This window comes from Lagenorhynchus albirostris, chromosome 5 (genome assembly GCF_949774975.1).
Source record: "Lagenorhynchus albirostris chromosome 5, mLagAlb1.1, whole genome shotgun sequence".
Classification (NCBI taxonomy): domain Eukaryota; kingdom Metazoa; phylum Chordata; class Mammalia; order Artiodactyla; family Delphinidae; genus Lagenorhynchus; species Lagenorhynchus albirostris.
Window position 1 is genome coordinate 80,685,029 of NC_083099.1, and position 17,411 is coordinate 80,702,439.

The 17,411-nt window shown below is 38.9% G+C and overlaps 2 protein-coding genes across 2 annotated transcripts in view; both read left to right on the forward strand.

The window, feature by feature from the left end:
- The first annotated feature begins 369 nt into the window (after positions 1-369).
- The window catches only part of IGSF11 (immunoglobulin superfamily member 11), a 36,256-nt gene continuing 19,214 nt past the window's right edge, over positions 370-17,411 (forward strand). Inside the window, exons 1-4 of the mRNA XM_060149043.1 lie at positions 370-406; positions 2,867-3,030; positions 5,358-5,565; positions 8,304-8,459. Coding sequence (XP_060005026.1) covers positions 370-406; positions 2,867-3,030; positions 5,358-5,565; positions 8,304-8,459 — 565 coding nt within the window. The remainder of the gene's footprint in view (positions 407-2,866; positions 3,031-5,357; positions 5,566-8,303; positions 8,460-17,411) is intronic.
- Positions 14,590-15,031, forward strand: LOC132520591 (tetratricopeptide repeat protein 19, mitochondrial-like). The gene has a single exon (XM_060149333.1). The coding sequence runs from the start codon at positions 14,614-14,616 to the stop codon at positions 14,926-14,928; it is 315 nt and encodes a 104-aa protein (XP_060005316.1). The 5' UTR covers positions 14,590-14,613; the 3' UTR covers positions 14,929-15,031.

Consider the following 17,411-nt stretch of genomic DNA (forward strand, 5'->3'; position numbering starts at 1 on the left):
CTGATGTTATCAAGTGCTTTATATTCTACCACAGATGGCTCATTTTATGAAACATTTTATCCTGTAAAGTTAACTGCTAAGAGCGTCATTGGACTATATGTGAAGAACACAAAGTTTTATGGAAGGAAGGTGTTATGTATGTTTATTTTTTAAACAAATTGTAATCATAACAGTATGTTATTGTGTTACTTTTTTGGGCGAACTGAGGTAATTTCACTTCAAAATAAAACAGTTTGAGTTACTGCCATGGACAGTGTATTTTTCATAGTTAGAATAGCTTCTTTATTGGATCCCTCTGACCTATTTTAATCTCCTGTTATTCCCATATTGTACTGTAGTCCCAGGGGGCAGGCATTCTTTTCAGAAAAGATGACAGTTGATTTTGACTTGTCAGGAGTTAGCTCTGGTAAGTTACTGTTTTCTTTTTTTTTTAATTTTAATAGCAATACTGCGGTATAATTTACATTCCAAAGAACTCATCCATTTAAAGTATAAAATTCAGGCTTCCCTGGTGGCGCAGTGGTTAAGAATCTGCCTGTCAATGCAGGGAACACGGGTTCGAGCCCTGGTCTGGGAAGATCCCACATGCCATGGAGCAGCTAAGCTCGTGTGCTACAACTACTGAGCCTGTGTTCTAGAGCCTGCGAGCCACAACTACTGAAGCCCACATGCCTAGAGCCCGTGCTCTGCAACATGAGAAGCCACTGCAGTGAGAAGTCTGCACACCGCAACAAAGAGTAGCCCCTGCTCGCCGCAACTAGAGAAAAGCCCGCGTGCAGCAACGGACACCCAACACAGCCAAAAATAAATAAATTTATTTATAAAAAAGTATAAAATTCAATTATTTTTAGTAAATTTATACAACCATCAAAGCAATACAGTTTTAGAAGTTTTCCATTGCCCTAGAAAGTTCCATTGAACCTATTTACATCAATGCCTTTTCCCTTCTCTGTTACCTCATGCAGCCACTGATTTGCTTCCTGTCTCTATAGATTTGCCTTTTCTGGACGTTTCACATAAATGGAATAATACAGTATGTAGACTTTTGAATCTGCCTTCTTTCACTTAGCAAAATGTTTTTGAGAGGCTCATCTATGTTGTAATATGTATCAGTAGCTTGTTGCTTTTTATTTCTGAATAGTATTTCATTGCATGGATAGACCACATTTTGTTTATCCATTCATCAGCTGATGGATATTTGTATTATTTCCATTTGGAGGTATGATATCAATAATGCTGTTATAAGCATTCATGGTCTTTGTGTGGACATATATTTTCATTTTACTTGGGTAGATTCCTAGGAATGGAATTTCTGGGTTGTATGGTAAGTTTGTTCCACGTCTGTGTTAAACTTTTTAAGAAACTGAAGCTGTTTTCCGAAGTGACTGTACAGTTTTACATTTCCACCAGCAGTGAATGAGGAGGATTCCAGTTTCTCTACATCTTTGTTTAGCACGTGGTTTTGTCTTGATTATAACCGTTCCACTGGATGTGTGATGATACCTTATTGTGGTGTGAAAAATAATGTTGAGCAGCTTTCCATGTGCTTGTTATTAACCTTTGTTGAAATACATACTCAGATGTTTTGCCCATTTAATATTAGGTTGTTTGTCTTTTTATTATTGAGGTGTAATCGTTCTTTATATATTCTGTGTACAAGTCCTTTATCAGATATGTAAATTAAAAATATTTTTTCCCAGTCTATACCTTGGCTTTTTATTTTTTTAATTAAGTCTTTTGAATCACAGAAGTTTTTAAAAATTTTAATCAAGTCCAGTTTCTTAATTGTTTTCTTTTACGGTTTATGGTCCTGGTGACATAACTAAGACCACTTTGACTAATCCAAGGCCGCAAATGTTTTCTTCTATGTTTATTTCTGGAAGTTTAATAGTTTTAGCTCTTACATTTAGGTCTATGATACATTTTGAGTCGATTTTTGTATATGCTGTGAGGTAAGGGTCTGAGTTAAATTTTTTGCATATTAATATTGAATTTTTCCAGAATCATTTTTTGAAAAAACTGTTTTTTCCCTCATTTCATTGTCTTGTACCTTTGTTGAAAAGCATTTGATCATAAATAAATAAGATTTATTTCAGAACGATCAATCCTGTGCCATTTGTCTGATGCTCTGTCCTTATGCTAGTATTACACTGTCTTGATTGCTATAGCTAATTTATAGCAAATTTTGAAATCAGATAGTGTAACGTCTCCAAATTTGTTCTTGTTTTTCAATATTCTTTTGGCTATTCTAGTTCTTTGCCTTGTCATGTGTTTTAGAATTAGCTTGTCAATATCTGCAAAAAGCACGCTATGATTTTGATTGGCGTTGCTCTCCATCGTAGATCTATTTGTAGAGGATTGGCATCTTAACAGTGTTGATTCTTCCAACCCATGAACATTGCATATCCATTTATTTAGTCTTATTTGATTTCTTTCATCAGCATTTTATAGTTTTCAGGATATACATCCTGAGCATATTTTGTTGGATTTATATATAAGCATTTAATTTTACAGTGTGCTATTGTGTAATGATTCTTTAAAATACTTTCAGTTTATTTCTTATCCCTCATCACCGTTGAAGCTTTGCTTAGACCCTGTCAGTTGAATTCTCCCAATCTGTATTTGAATCTGGCAAATATCAGATACCGTCTTACAAAATAGAATGTGTCTTCTAATATTTTTCCTTTATAGTTTCTAAGAGGTAAAAGGTTGAAAAATTTTTATTATTTTGACTCAGTGAGTGGTCAGTAGATGTTTAGTAAGACTGTCATATCAGTCTGTTTACATAACTGATAATATAAAACACACAGACCTTTTATGAAGAGATTTGGTCTATCACATAACCTCTTTGTTCCTCCTTCTGTAGGTGTTGCAGCTTCCCTGGAAGTCTCCGAGAGCCCTGGGAGTGTCCAAGTGGCCCGGGGTCAGACAGCAGTCCTGCCCTGTACTTTCACTACCAGTGCCGCCCTCATTAACCTCAATGTCATTTGGATGGTCATTCCTCTCTCCAATGCGAACCAGCCTGAGCAGGTACTTCTGTCCCATCCTGTGCTACCTCTGAAATTTTAATCTTTTCACAAGAGGTGGGTAGGAAAGCATCTTGAGTACATATTTGATTTCTAGAATAAGGTGATACTTCCACTGAACCTAAGCTGTTTTAAGTCCTACTCCTGCATTATTAGTCAACTATCAGAAGAAGCTATCCTCTTTGTAAAAGATTTTTTTTTTTTAGTTAAGAGATGTCAAGGGGATCCTTCCGAGGATTTTATGTAGGAACCTGGAATTTCATCAAAACACATTGCTGACAGGAAATACTAAGACAGAAAAAGCAAAGTATATTTTGACAGGGAGGGACTAGTACTAACATAGGTGGATGAGAGAGTACTTTTTAAAGATAGTGATAGGGCTTCCCTGGTGGCACAGTGGTTAAGAATCCGCCTGCCAGGGTTCAAGCCCTGGTCTGGGAAGATCCCACCTGCTGCGGAGCAGCTAAGCCCGTGCGCCACAACTACTGAGCCTATGTGCCACAACTACTGAAGCCCATGCGCCTAGAGCCCACGCTCTGCAACAAGAGAAGCCACCACATTGAGAAGCCCATGCACCACAACTACTGAGCCTGCACTCTAGAGCCCACGAGCCACAACTACTGAAGCCTGCGCGCCTAGAGCCCATGCTCCGCAACAAGAGAAGCCACCGCAATGAGAAGCCCGTGCACCACAACGAAGAGTAGCCCCCGTTCGCCACAACTAGAGAAAGCCCACGCACAGCAACGAAGACCCAATGCAGCCAAAAATAAATTAATTAAAAATAAATAAATATAGTGATAATATTAAGGAAGTAACATTAGGTAGTAGTACTTGATTTTTTTGGTTAATTGCACAAGTATTTTAAAATAAACAAAGCCAGGCACACTAGATCTCTTCCAAGATTCTCAAATAAGTTAGGGTACATGAAAATAGAAGCTACTATCTAATAAGGTGTATCAGTTATAGGTAAAAGATCCCATAATATGCGATACCCACTGCAGAAAATAATCCTCGGAAAATTAGTGAATTGTGAACATGACTATACCTTCATTCCCAAAATTAACTTATTTCTGTTATGAAGCTTTTCGGCATCAGTAAGCTTTTCACTACCTAAAAATATTTGATAAGCTAAGTTTTCTGATAGGAAATTTAAATTGATATATTTAATAGTAACCTCTTCTATTTCCTTAATCCATGGAACTTTAATAATTAGACTGAGCCTTTGAGATCATTTTGTTTAGATTCATCATTTTAGGAGTCAGTGATAGAGGCAAGAAAAGACTTGATAGAGGCAAGAAAAGACTTGATAGAGGCAAGAAAAGACTTGACCTCAATCTGCCAGACATTTAAGGTAGACATAAGATAAAACCAGGTACCTCACTCTCAGTCCAAAGGCTTTTTGCAGTACCACCGTGAGTCCTCTCCCATGAAGAGTTAACTTTGGTAAGGAAATTGACATAGATAAGCAATCATGGACTCATAACTCTTCTTCCCTTTCATGGCGGTCACTTATATTCAGTCTATAACTGTGAGCTATCATTTTGTGACCTAGTAAGCATGAGAATGGCAGTGTTAATTTTTTTTAACATTTTTTCTGGAATTAATTTTTGCACTGGTAAAAGTATCTATGAACTAATAGTAAGGTATCATAAAATGCACTTTCTATATTCTGTTGAGTTAGGTAAGGATACGATGTTATTCCAGTTTGGTATGTAAGAATTTAGAATCCCTGATATCTACAGATAGGTGCTGTAGTACAAAGTTGGTGACCTAGAGGGGTGGGATAGGGAGGGTGGGAGGGAAGGGATATGGGGATATATGTATACATATAGCTGATTCACTTTGTCATGCAGCAGAAACTAACAGAACATTGTAAAGCAATTATACCCAATAGAGATGTTAATAAAATAAAATAAAATAAAATAAAATAAAATAAAATAAAATGAAAAAGAAAGCCCAACAAATAATTAAAAAAAAAAAGTTGGTGGGGCTTCCCTGGTGGTGCAGTGGTTGAGAGTCTGCCTGCCGATGCAGGGGACACGGGTTCATGCCCCAGTCCAGGAAGATCCCACATGCCGCGGAGCGGCTAGGCCCGTAAGCCATGGCTGCTGAGCCTGCGCGTCCGGAGCCTGTGCTCCGCAACGGGAGAGGTCACAACAGTGAGAGGCCTGCGAACTGCAAAAAAAAAAAAAAAAAAAGTTGGTGACAACTCTAATATTAGAAATATAATTTTCCAATGTTTGGTATAGTCTGCTGTTTACTAGATAGTTATTGTTATGTGTCTAGAAGGAGATGCAGTGGCCAATTTATTTCTTTCGCTTTCCTTTGCAGGTCATTCTGTATCAAAGTGGACAGATGTTTGATGGTGCCCCCCGGTTCCATGGTAGGGTAGGATTTATAGGCACCATGCCAGCCACCAATGTCTCTATCTTCATTAACAACACCCAGCTATCAGATACAGGCACCTACCAGTGTTTGGTTAACAACCTTCCAGATAGAGGGGGCAGGAATATTGGGGTCACCGGTCTCACAGTTTTAGGTGAGTGACAGGAAAATGTTGCAGCTACCTTGGCTTTACTTACGAATTTACTCTCAAGCATATTTACTTCTGCCAGTTTTTCTGTACTCTCTTTCTGCTTGTGTCCTTTTCCTGTCCTCTCTCCTTTCAGCTCCATCTGGACTCTGCTTCTCCATGCTTCTTCCACATAGTCTCCCCACCCATTACTCCATTTCAGGTGGCTCTCGAAAGCTTACTTGTTAAATGACTTTTCCTCAAGGTGGAGAAAGGTGGTATAAAATACCATCAAAAGTGGCCTCTCACTTTTCCTAAGCTTTTATAGGATAGGACTTATTGTTGAGAGCAAATTAAATCAAGAACAATTGATTATAAGCAGGGAGCAGGGGTTTTAGCACACGTGAGAAGAAATTTACTACTACTTCATATCTATGTAATGCTGAGTAGGCCCCCGACAGTTCTAAGCTTTTGCCTCTTGTCCTGGAAGAATTTTAATAATACTTCCTTTTACTCTCAAAAGCATCCTTGTTTGAACGAGAAATTATATGATCAGTTTGGTCTTAATACCGAGATCAAATAGATTTAGAGTCTTTCCCAAGGTTTTATAGACCATGAACAACAATAAAGTTTAGCTTAAAATTTAGGTCTCTGTACTCAAACCAGTATTCTTTCTATTACACCATACAGATAGACTATCTCATGCTAAATTAAATTCATTCTGAGTACATTTTATTTCTCACTTGTGCTGCTTCTGAAATAAAGCGCTGCCTCCTAAATGGGTACTTGTGGTAGAAGTGGCTAGATTCAGCTCATCTGGGGAGGATGAGAAGTGCTTAGAGAAGCCTGATGCTCTGGACTGTCCTCCATCCTACTGAAGTCTCAGAATCGACTCCAGGATTCCTTGGTACATTCTCCCCCTTTTCCCTTCCACTGTTGAGTTACTTGAAGATACCAGTGTTGGGGGTTCTTGCCGTTTTCCTTCTTTGGGCAAGAAAATGCTATAGCCCTGGCGCCTTGTTCTCCCAGTCTTCAAACAGAATAAGAAAACCAAGGACAAGTGGGAGATTTCTGTCCTAGAACTATTATTCATTCAAGTATATTAAAATTATATAGACTTTAAAGCACTCTGAGTACTGAATAAAGAGTACTGTTGGAATTTAACATTATTTTGACGCTTACACCTGTAGTTCAGGTAGTGAGTGAGCTTCCCACATGATCCACATTTATTTTTTCATTTTTTAAAGGAAGAAAAAAACCCTGTAATTTATCTTATAGTTAGTACTACCTTCAAATAATTATTTTGGCTTTCCCCTCATAGCCTCATGATGTCAATGTTTAAAGCAGTAAATTGAGATTGGTTTATCCCATCACAGCAGTTAAGATTCCCTGAGATTTTTCAGTCTTTCTACCTAACCCTTTCATTGTTCTCTCTTCCCCCACCCATTTTCTTTGCCGGTTCCTGTGTGTAGTGCATTCATTTTCCACTCATTCATTCATTTTTGCAAGGTTGAACACATTTATTAAAAAGTCATTAGCATTACAAGTGCATCATCACTTGTATTTAAACTCTACTGTATGCATTATCAAATATGAGAATCCAAGCCATGGGCTTAGTTTATATTTTTATTTGCTTGCTTTTTCACTATAAACTATCACCTTCTTCCTTTAGTATTTTGTTTTTTGTAATTTTTTGTTTCACATCCTTTGTGTCCTTATCTGTATTAATGATTATAAAATGTCCATTGCATTACTATCAAGTACTAGATACACCTGAACCTTGCTCTGACTCCTCCCACCATAAAACAAGTTGGTATAATGTTGGCGTGTCTGGTTTTGTTTGTAAAGTAACAAAGAACTATGGTAAGGTGGTCTTAGGCGAGAGTAGCCGGCAGGGTAAGTGGATGCTGTTCCTTGAGATATCTTCTTTACGAGGGGGCTCTTTCATCAATTAAAAATTTTTAATTGTGGTAAAATATAACAAAATTTACCATCTTAGCCAACTTTTAAGTGAACAATTTAGTATATTCACATTGTTGTGCAACCAATCTCTGGAACTTTCTTCAACTTACAAAAATAAAATTCTCCTCATTAAATGACATTTCTCCCTCAGCTCAGCAGCTGGAAACCACTGTTCTATTTTCTTTTTCTATGAATTTGAGTACCCTAGGTGCTGCATATAAGTGGAATCATACATTATTTGTCTTCTTATAACTGAATTATTTCACTTAGCATGTTCTCAAGGTTCATCCATGTTGTAGCGTGTGTCAGAATTTCCTTATCAAGGTTAAATAATATTCCATTGTATGTATACACTATATTTTGTTTATCCTTCCATCCCTCTATGGACACTTGGGTTGTTTCCACCTTTCAGCTATTGTGAATAATGCTGCTCTGAACATGTGTGTATTCAGTAATGCTTTTAAAAGCAATATGTTGACATGAAGGATCTTAAGAATTCTTCGAATACTTCTTTGGAGGAAGAAGAGTGAAACTAAAGCCATAAGGTATCTTAAAAATATAATCAGAGGGTGTTGCCCCTTATACATATTTGCTCCCTGCCACCTGAAGTTGTAGGCCCTGTACCTATGGCCAAACTTGTGCATCGTACATACCATTCACTGGCTTTGCTCATGAGGTAGTCTTCTGATATGTGTCCCCAAAACAGTGTTACCTGAGGTTCTAGTGCTGAATGTTGATGTCTCCTCTGTCATCACTTGACTCATGGTAAATGTATTCTTTATTGCTTACCCTTCCTATTATAGTTCCTCCTTCTGCCCCACACTGCCAAATACAAGGACCCCAGGATATTGGCAGCGATGTCATCCTGCTCTGTAGCTCAGAGGAAGGCACTCCTCGACCAACTTACCTTTGGGAGAAGCTAGACAGTAGCCTCCAACTACCCCCAACAGCCACTCAGGGTATGTACGGTATTGCTTCGCCCATTTAATTCATTATCATGGAAAATTCTGACTCGCAGGCTCACAAAGTAATTGACTTTAATAGAGTTTGAAAAATAACACACTCTATTTGTAACTGCTGAAAAAGCTATCTGGATCGTTTTGTGTTTTTGACTTTAAAGAGAATAAAAATATCTTCTTTCATCTTCGCAATGCTGCGTTTATGAAATATATCTTATCCAGTGGTAACTATATATGGAAATTCTGTCTCTTTGTAGTGAAGACTTAAAATAGCTAATTGGTAGTTTCCTTGAATTGTTAACTGTAAGACAATCCTTGAAGTTTATAACTGAGAATCTACCTCCTACTTCAGAAAAAACTGCCTAATTTAGTATGAGAAACATCAGCATGGTCATGAGAGGGTTAATCATCCTGTTTTCAGCCTCAAGTCTAATTAGAGGAGGAAGATGGGAAAGAGAACAGGAAAAGGCCTCAGATCATGGGAGATCTAGGAGTTGATCACACCAGACAAGTAAAGATGGAGGAGGCATGAATATCACCAATGGTTTTCTGCATGTAAATCCAGCTGCTTAAATTGATATTAAAGGAAACACCCTTGAAAAATTGAGGAAAATTTATGAAATTACAGAATTATATATGTAATTTCTATTTCAAGAGAATAAAATTTAGCAGTCTTATGTGTTGCATGATCTCTAATACAGAGCATGTCTCTTCTAGCATTCTCAGGGCAGATTTACAAATCTTAACTTAAGGAGTTGGCAGTTAATGGAGAGGTCCCAAACAATCTTAGTTATGCCTGATAAGTTTGAATCATATTTTTGGTATAGACCTGTCATGGAAAGGAAAGTCCTAAGTTGTATGGTGAAGTTAGACATTAAAGAACCAGGATCACCAGCCTCTTAAGAGCTTTTAGGTTTCCTTTAAGAATCCCCACAGAAATTATTAATAGACCTTCCCATCACTTTTTAGTTAACTTAGCCCAGTATTATTTTAAAAAACTTCTTTTCAACATAATAACTTTTGGGTTACTCTAATAATGATTACTGCAATGCTGTTGTTGCCTACTGATTGTTCATTGCTAGATGTTTTAGCCATACTGTGGGCTAAATAGTTTTTTTTTTTTTTTGGTGGACTAATCTGTTAATATTACCATTGTAAGTGGCATGTTTAAATTAGCTCTTGTCTTGAAATCCTGAAAACTATATTCAAGTTCTAGATTTTCCAGTGACTATTTCTGTGACAGTTCACCTCTTTGTTGCCTTGTTGTAAAATAAGGTGATTTAACAATATCATCTCCAAGTTCCTCTGTATCAGCATTAAGATTCTATGATTTAAAAAAAAGATGGCGCCCCAGTGAGAGCCAGGCAGGGAGAGAAAGTCAGAGATGGTGCCCACCAGGCAGCAAATCTAGCTAAGTGCTACATCGGATGCCTGCCTCTCAGGCCGAAGCTCCAGGACAAGCAGACCAGCCTCCCCGACACGAGGTCTGGACGACCAGTGACTGCTTTGCACTGGTCCCTGGAGCAGCATTGCCTTTGAAGATATGTATGTGTTGCTAACAAATGACTGACTCTGGACCTGCACAATGGAAGCCACAGAATGAACAACATACCTGAACAAGTCACACAATCAGTTTTGTTGGAGAGACCTTCAAGATGGCGGAGGAGTAAGAGGTGGAGATCACCTTCCTCCAAACAAATACATCAGAAATACAACTACATGTGGAACAACTCCTACAGAACACCGACTGAATGCTGGCAGAAGACCTCAGACTTCCCAAAAGCTGTGTGACTGACAGAGTCCTGGTGCTCTGGCTGGGTGTCACGCCTGTGCCTCTGAGGTGGGAAAGCCAAGTTCAGGACATTGGTCCACCAGAGACCTCCCTTCTCCACGTAATATCAGACAGCGAAAGCTCTCCCAGGGATCTCCATCTCAATGCTAAGACCCAGCTCCTCTCAACAACCAGCAAGCTCCAGTGCTGGACACCCCTTGCCAGACAACTAACAAGACTAGAACACAGCCCCACCCATTAGCAGAGAGGCTGCCTAAAATCATAATAAGGTCACAGACACCACAAAACACACCACCGGACACGGTCCTGCCCATGAGAAGGACAAGATCCAGCCTCATCCACCAGAACACAGGCACTAGTTCCCTCCACCAGGAAGCCTACACAACCCCCTGAACCAACTTTAGCCACTGGGGGCAGACACCAAAAACAATGGGAACTACGAACCTGCAGCCTGCGAAAAGGAGACCCCAAACACAGCAAGTTAAGCAAAATGAGAAGACAGAGAAACACACAGCAGATGAAGGAGCAAGGTATAAACCCACCTGACCAAACAAATGAAGAGGAAATAGGCAGTCACCTGAAAAAGAATTCAGAGTAATGATAGTAAAGATGATTCAAACTCTTTGAAGTAGAATGGAGAAAATACAGGAAACGTTTAACAAGGACCTAGAAGAACTAAAGAGCAAACAAACAGTCATGAACAACACAATAAATGAAATTAAAAATTCTCTAGAAGGAATAAATAGCAGAAGAATGGATAAGTGACCTGGAAGATAAAATAGTGGAAATAACTACTGCAGAGCAGAATAAAGAAAAAAGGATGAAAAGAATTGAGGACAGTCTCAGAGACCTCTGGGACAACATTAAATGCATCAACATTCGAATTATAGGGGTCCCAGAAGAAGAAGAGAAAAAGAAAGGGACTGAGAAAATATTTGAAGATTATAGTTGAACACTTCCCTAATATGGGAAAGGAAATAGTCAATAAAGTCCAGGAAGCACAGAGAGTCCCATACCAGATAAATCCAAGGAGAAACACGTCAAGACACATATTAATCAAACTATCAAAAATTAAACACAAAGAGAAAACATTAAAAGCAACAAGGGAAAAACAGCAAATAACACACAAGGGAATCCCCATAAGGTTAACAGCTGATCCTTCAACAGAAACTCTGCAAGCCAGAAGGGAGTGACAGATGTATTTAAAGTGTTGAAAGGGAAAAACCTACAACCAAGATTACTCTACTCAGCAAGGATCTCATTCAGATTCGACGGACAAATTAAAACCTTTACAGACAAGCAAAAGCTAAGAGAATTCAGCACCACCAAACCAGCTTTACAACAAATGCTAAAGGAACTTCTCTAGGCACGAAACACAAGAGAAGAAAGAGACCTACAAAAACAAACCCAAAGCAATTAAGAAAATGGTAATGGAACATACATATCAATAACTACCTTAAATGTAAATGGATTAAATGCTGCAACCAAAAGACATAGACTGGCTGAATGGATACAAAAACAAGACCCATATATATGCTTTCTACAAGAGACCCACTTCAGACCTATGGACACATACAGACTGAAAGTGAGGGGATGGAAAAAGATATTCCATGCAAATGGAAATCAAAAGAAAGCTGGAATAGCAATTTTCATATCAGACAAAATAGACTTTAAAGCAAAGACAATTACAAGAGACAAAGAATGACACTACATAATGTTCAAGGGATCAATCCAAGAAGAAGATATAACAATTGTAAATATTTATGCACCCAACATAGGAGCACCTCAATACATAAGGCAAATGCTAACAGCCATAAAAGGGGAAATCGACAGTAACACAATCAGTAGGGGACTTTAACACCCCACTTTCACCAATGGACAGATCATCCAAAGTGAAAATGAATAAGGAAACACAAGCTTTAAATGATACATTAAACAAGATGGACTTAGTTGATATTTATAGGATGTCCCATCCAAAAACAACAGAATACTCTTTCTTCTCAAGTGCTCATGGAACATTTTCCAGGATAGATCATATCTTGGGTCACAAATCAACCCTTAGTAAATTTAAGAAAATTGAAATCATATCAAGTATCTTTTCTGACCACACGCTATGAGACTAAATATCAATTACAGGAAAAACATCTGTAAAAAATACAAACATATGGAGGCTAAACAATACACTACTTAATAACCAAGAGATCACTGAAGAAATCAAAGAGGAAATCAAAAAATACCTAGAAACAAATGACAAGGAAAACACGGTGACCCAAAACCTATGGGATGCAGCAAAAGTAGTTTTAAGAGGGAAGTTTATAGCAATACAATCCTACCTTAAGAAACAAGAAACATCTCAAATAAACAACCTAACCTTACACCTAAAGCAATCAGAGAAAGAATGACAAAAAAACCCCAAAGTTAGCAGAAGAAAAGAAATCATAAAGATCAGATCAGAAATAAATGAAAAAGAAATGAAGGAAACGATAGCAACGATCAATAAAATTAAAAGCTGGTTCTTTGAGAAGATAAACAAAATTGATGAACCATAAGCCAGACTCATCAAGAAAAAAATGGAGAAGACTCAAATCAATAGAGTTAGAAATGAAAAAGGGGAAGTAACAACTGACACTGCAGAAATACAAGGATCATGAGAGACTACTACAAGCAGCTATATGCCAATAAAATGGACAACCTGGAAGAAATGGACAAATTCTTATAAAAGCACAACCTTCTGAGACTGAACCTGGAAGAAATAGAAAATATAAACAGACCAATCACAAGCACTGAAATTGAGACTTGGTTAAAAATCTTCCAACAAAGAAAAGTCCAGGACCAGATGGCTTCACAGGCGAATTCTATCTAACATTTAGAGAAGAGCTAACACCCATCCTCTCAAACTCTTCCAGAATATAGCAGAGGGAGGAACACTCCCAAACTCATTCTTTGAGGCCACCATCACCCTGATACCAAAACCAGACAAAGATGTCACAAAGAAAGAAAACTACAGGCCAATATCACTGATGAACATAGATGTAAAAATCCTCAACGAAATACTAGCAAACAGAATCCAACAACACATTAAAAGGATCATACACTTTGATCAAGTGGGGTTTATCCCAGGAATGCAAGGATTCTTCAATATATGCAAATCAATCAATGTGATACACCATATTAGCAAATAGAAGGATATGAACTGTATGATCATCTCAATAGATGCAGAAAAAGCTTTCGACAAAATTCAGCACCCATTTATGATAAAAACTCTCCAGAAAGTAGGCATAGAGGGAACTTGCCTCAACATAATAAAGGCCATATATGACAAACCCACAGCCAACATCATTCTGAATGGTGAAAAACTGAAAGCATTTCCTCTAAGATCAGGAACAAGACAAGGTTGTCCACTCTCACCACTCTTATTCAACATAGTTTTGGAAGTTTTAGCCACAGCAATCAGAGAAGAAAAAGAAATAAAAGGAATCCAAATTGGGAAAGAAGAAGTAAAGCTGTCACTGTTTGCAGATGACATGATACTATACACAGAGACTCCTAAAGATGCTACCAGAAAACTACTAGAGCTAATCAACGAATTTGGTAAAGTAGCAGGATACAAAATTAATGCAGAAATCTCTTGCATTCCTATACACTAATGATGAAAAATCTGAAAGAGAAATTAAGGAAACACTCCCATTTACCATTGCAACAAAAAGAATAAAATACCTAGGAATAAACCTACCTAAGGAGACAAAAGACTTGTGTGCAGAAAACTATAAGACACTGCTGAAAGAAATTAAAGATTATACAAACAGAAGGAGAGATAAACCACATTCTTGGATTGGAAGAATCCAAGTCATTGTGAAAATGACTGTACTACCCAAAGCAATCTACAGATTCAGTGCAATCCCTATCAAACTACCAATGGCATTTTTCACAGCACTAGAACAAAAAATTTCAGTTTCACAACTGCTGCGGCTGGCAGTTGTGCATCATGAAAGATGAGCCAGAAGAGGTGAAGCCAATTTTGCATGATGCTCTTCATCTTGCCTATAAGACGGCCATCACTTACATTTATGATTTGATGGCCAGCTTATCATTTTTACGGGGTCAGCTTGAAAATGCGGAAAAAATTTTTAGAGCAACAATGAGTTACTTGCTTGGAGGGGCCATGCAACAGAAAGACAATGCAATAATAGAAATCTCTCTAAAGCTGGCCACTATTTATACTGCTCAGAATAGACAGGAATTGGCTCTTGCTGGATATAATTCTGCATTTCAGCTCTAGAGGAAAAAATTGAAAGAGAAAACGAATTATCAGAAGACACTTTGTCAGTGTAAGAGAAAGCCAACGCCCATCTCCTCTTGGGCATGTGCCTAGACACCTATGCCCGCTACCTTCTGTTCTCCAAGCAGCCATCACAGGCACAAAGGATGTATGAAGAAGCTTTACAGATCTCTGAAGAAATACTAGGAGAAAGACACCCACAGACCATTGTGCTGCTGAGTGACCTGGCTACCACCCTGGATGCACAGGGCCGCTCTGATGAGGTCTGTGTTCACGCACAGAGGGCATCAGACCTGACGAGACAGGTGGAGCACCCTGAGCTCCAAGTGCTGCTCAGTAATCTGGCTGCAGCCCTGATGCACAGAGAACGATATGCACAAGTGGAAGAGATCTGCTAGGAAGCACTGAAGCGAGCAAAGCTGAAAAGAGATGAGGTTTCTGCGCAGCACATCAGGGAAGAGCTGGCTGAGATGTCAAGAAAAAGGAGACCTTTGTTGTAGCCTTACCAAGCTCTAGACCCCTTTTTGTTGTAGGGAACGCCTAGTAACACCTCTTATTCCAGTCCCAGCGGCACCATAATCATTGGCTTAAATCCTTTGTCCTTGATACTCAAGTCCCCTCAACTTAGCCTTGGTGGAGGACAAGCTGTATACACTATATACACAGTCACTTCTGTTGTGCAAAGAAAACTTTCACTCCCACCTGATACTGCTTCTAAGGACAGGTGTCAGTTGTTGCTTTCCATTGTAACATGGTTGGTTAGGTGCTGTCCATGCTGGTCCGAGTATAGCTCTAGATTAAGAGACGCCAGTTTCCCTCTGGGGTAGAGTCTGGTATTTCAGCCAGGCGTCTCTCCCATAAGATTTCTGTCCACCGATTTGCTGCCTTCTCTTATTTTATCAATACCTGGCAGACCAGAGCTACCAGTCTCATGGCAAAGGGGGATGACAGTGAGTTATTTTCTCTTATCATCTATCTCCTGAAGCCCAGTGTGGGATTTAATGCATACAAAAGTAATATCTTGGCCTGCCACCAGCATCCAGCATGAAGTTTTAAAGTGGGATTAGGCACTTGAAAGTATAGTGCCCATTTGATTATAAATAAAAGTGAACTGTATGTTTTTGTATGTATCTGGTTATATACAACTATGAAAAAAGGAGGGCAAGGAATGACGACCTCCTGCATCCCTGCCCTCTGAGCATTCACTCCTCTGCATCCAGTCACAGGTGTCCCCAAACCCTCTGACTCCAAGTGGGGCCCTATAGGTGTAGTGTTGAAAGCTTCCCAGTCACTCTGATGTGTCCTACTGGTGCTGTAGAAGAACCAGTGCCCTGGACCCTAGCTCTGGCTTTTGGAGTTTGGGTCTTAGTATCTTCGTGTGTAGTGAGATTGTCTCTTAGCCCTGGGAGAATGCATTTGGTGGATGACCTTGCCTGGATAGGCTGCTATGTTGAGAGCTTTATCACACTGCCTCAGAGCGTGTAAAGTACACAACACAGGGGGCATCGATGATGTTTTCACCCCAGCAGTTCTGCAGTTCTTCTAGGTACCATGAAGGAACCCTGTTGTTGCTGATATGCCTTTGCAGAGGGTGTGGGTGGGCAGGATAAACTGAAGTTTGGGTTCCTATGTACATACTGGGAGAACCCTTTCATAATAAACTAGACACTCTGCAATAAAATAAATAAATAAATAAAATAAAATTATGTTGCAATAAAAGTTACCAAAAAGTTGTCCTCATATAGTTTACATGTGGATACTAGATATTGAGTAAATTTAGAACCAGCATCCTGTGGAGGTGTACTTTGATTTTATACAGAGGAATAATAAAGTGGATTTAGCATTGTTCTTTTGGTATATAAAACTTTGAATTCTAAAATAAGTGAAAACTATGTTTGATGGATATTATCTGAAGCAAAATATAGCAGTCTGGGCAGTGTTTCATTAGGCCTGTATAGTTGGCCCAGGTCCCATTAAGTGGAAACATAATGCATGAGACAGTTCAGCAGCCTCTGCATCAGTGGGTTCTCAACCGGGGACAGTTTAATTTGGCAGTGTCTGGAGACATTTTCGGTTGTCACAGCCTGGAGGAAGGTGCTACTGGCAGCTAGTAGGTAGAGGCCAGGGATGCTGCTGAACATCGTATATGCACAGGTCCGCCCCCACAATAAAGAATTATCCAGCCCCAAATGTCAACAAGTGAATTAAATTAATAGATTTTTCAAACATTGAAACACCCTTGCATTTCTGGAATAAAGTCTGTTTGTGATTAGTTTTTAATAAATTGCTAATATGCAGTATGCCAATTTTTTTTTTTTTTTTTTTTTTTTTGTGGTACGCGGGCCTCTCACTGTTGTGGCCTCTCCCGTTGTGGAGCACAGGCTCCGGACGTGCAAGCTCAGCGGCCATGGCTCACGGGCCCAGCCGCTCCGCGGCATGTGGGATCTTCCCGGACCTGGGCACAAACCCGTGTCCCCTGCATCGGTAGGCGAACTTTCAACCACTGCACCACCAGGGAAGCTCAATATGCTAATATTTTAATAGAACTTTCTCATCTGTGATCATAAGTGAGAATGGCCCATATTTTTCTGTCTTGTGTTATCCTTGGTTGAGCTTTAGTATCAGATGATAAAATGAGTTGGGCAGTTCTTCCTCTTTTTCTATTCTCTGAAACACTACGAATAAGACAGAGGTGTTTTAGGACAAAGAAGACAGTGTGTTTGGCATGGAGTAAGCAAGGCAGAGAATAGTAGGAGCTATTTTGTCCACTTACAGGTGCTACAATGGGGGTATGTATACATATATATTTCTTAAAATTTATATTTGTTGATCATATTATTCAAATACTTTATATCTTTACCAATATTTTATTTGTTTCAGC

What these genes read in the sequence shown, in the direction of transcription:
- LOC132520591 (XM_060149333.1), top strand. Translation starts at nt 14,614, where the DNA reads ATGTGCCTAGACACCTATGCCCGCTACCTTCTGTTCTCCAAGCAGCCA.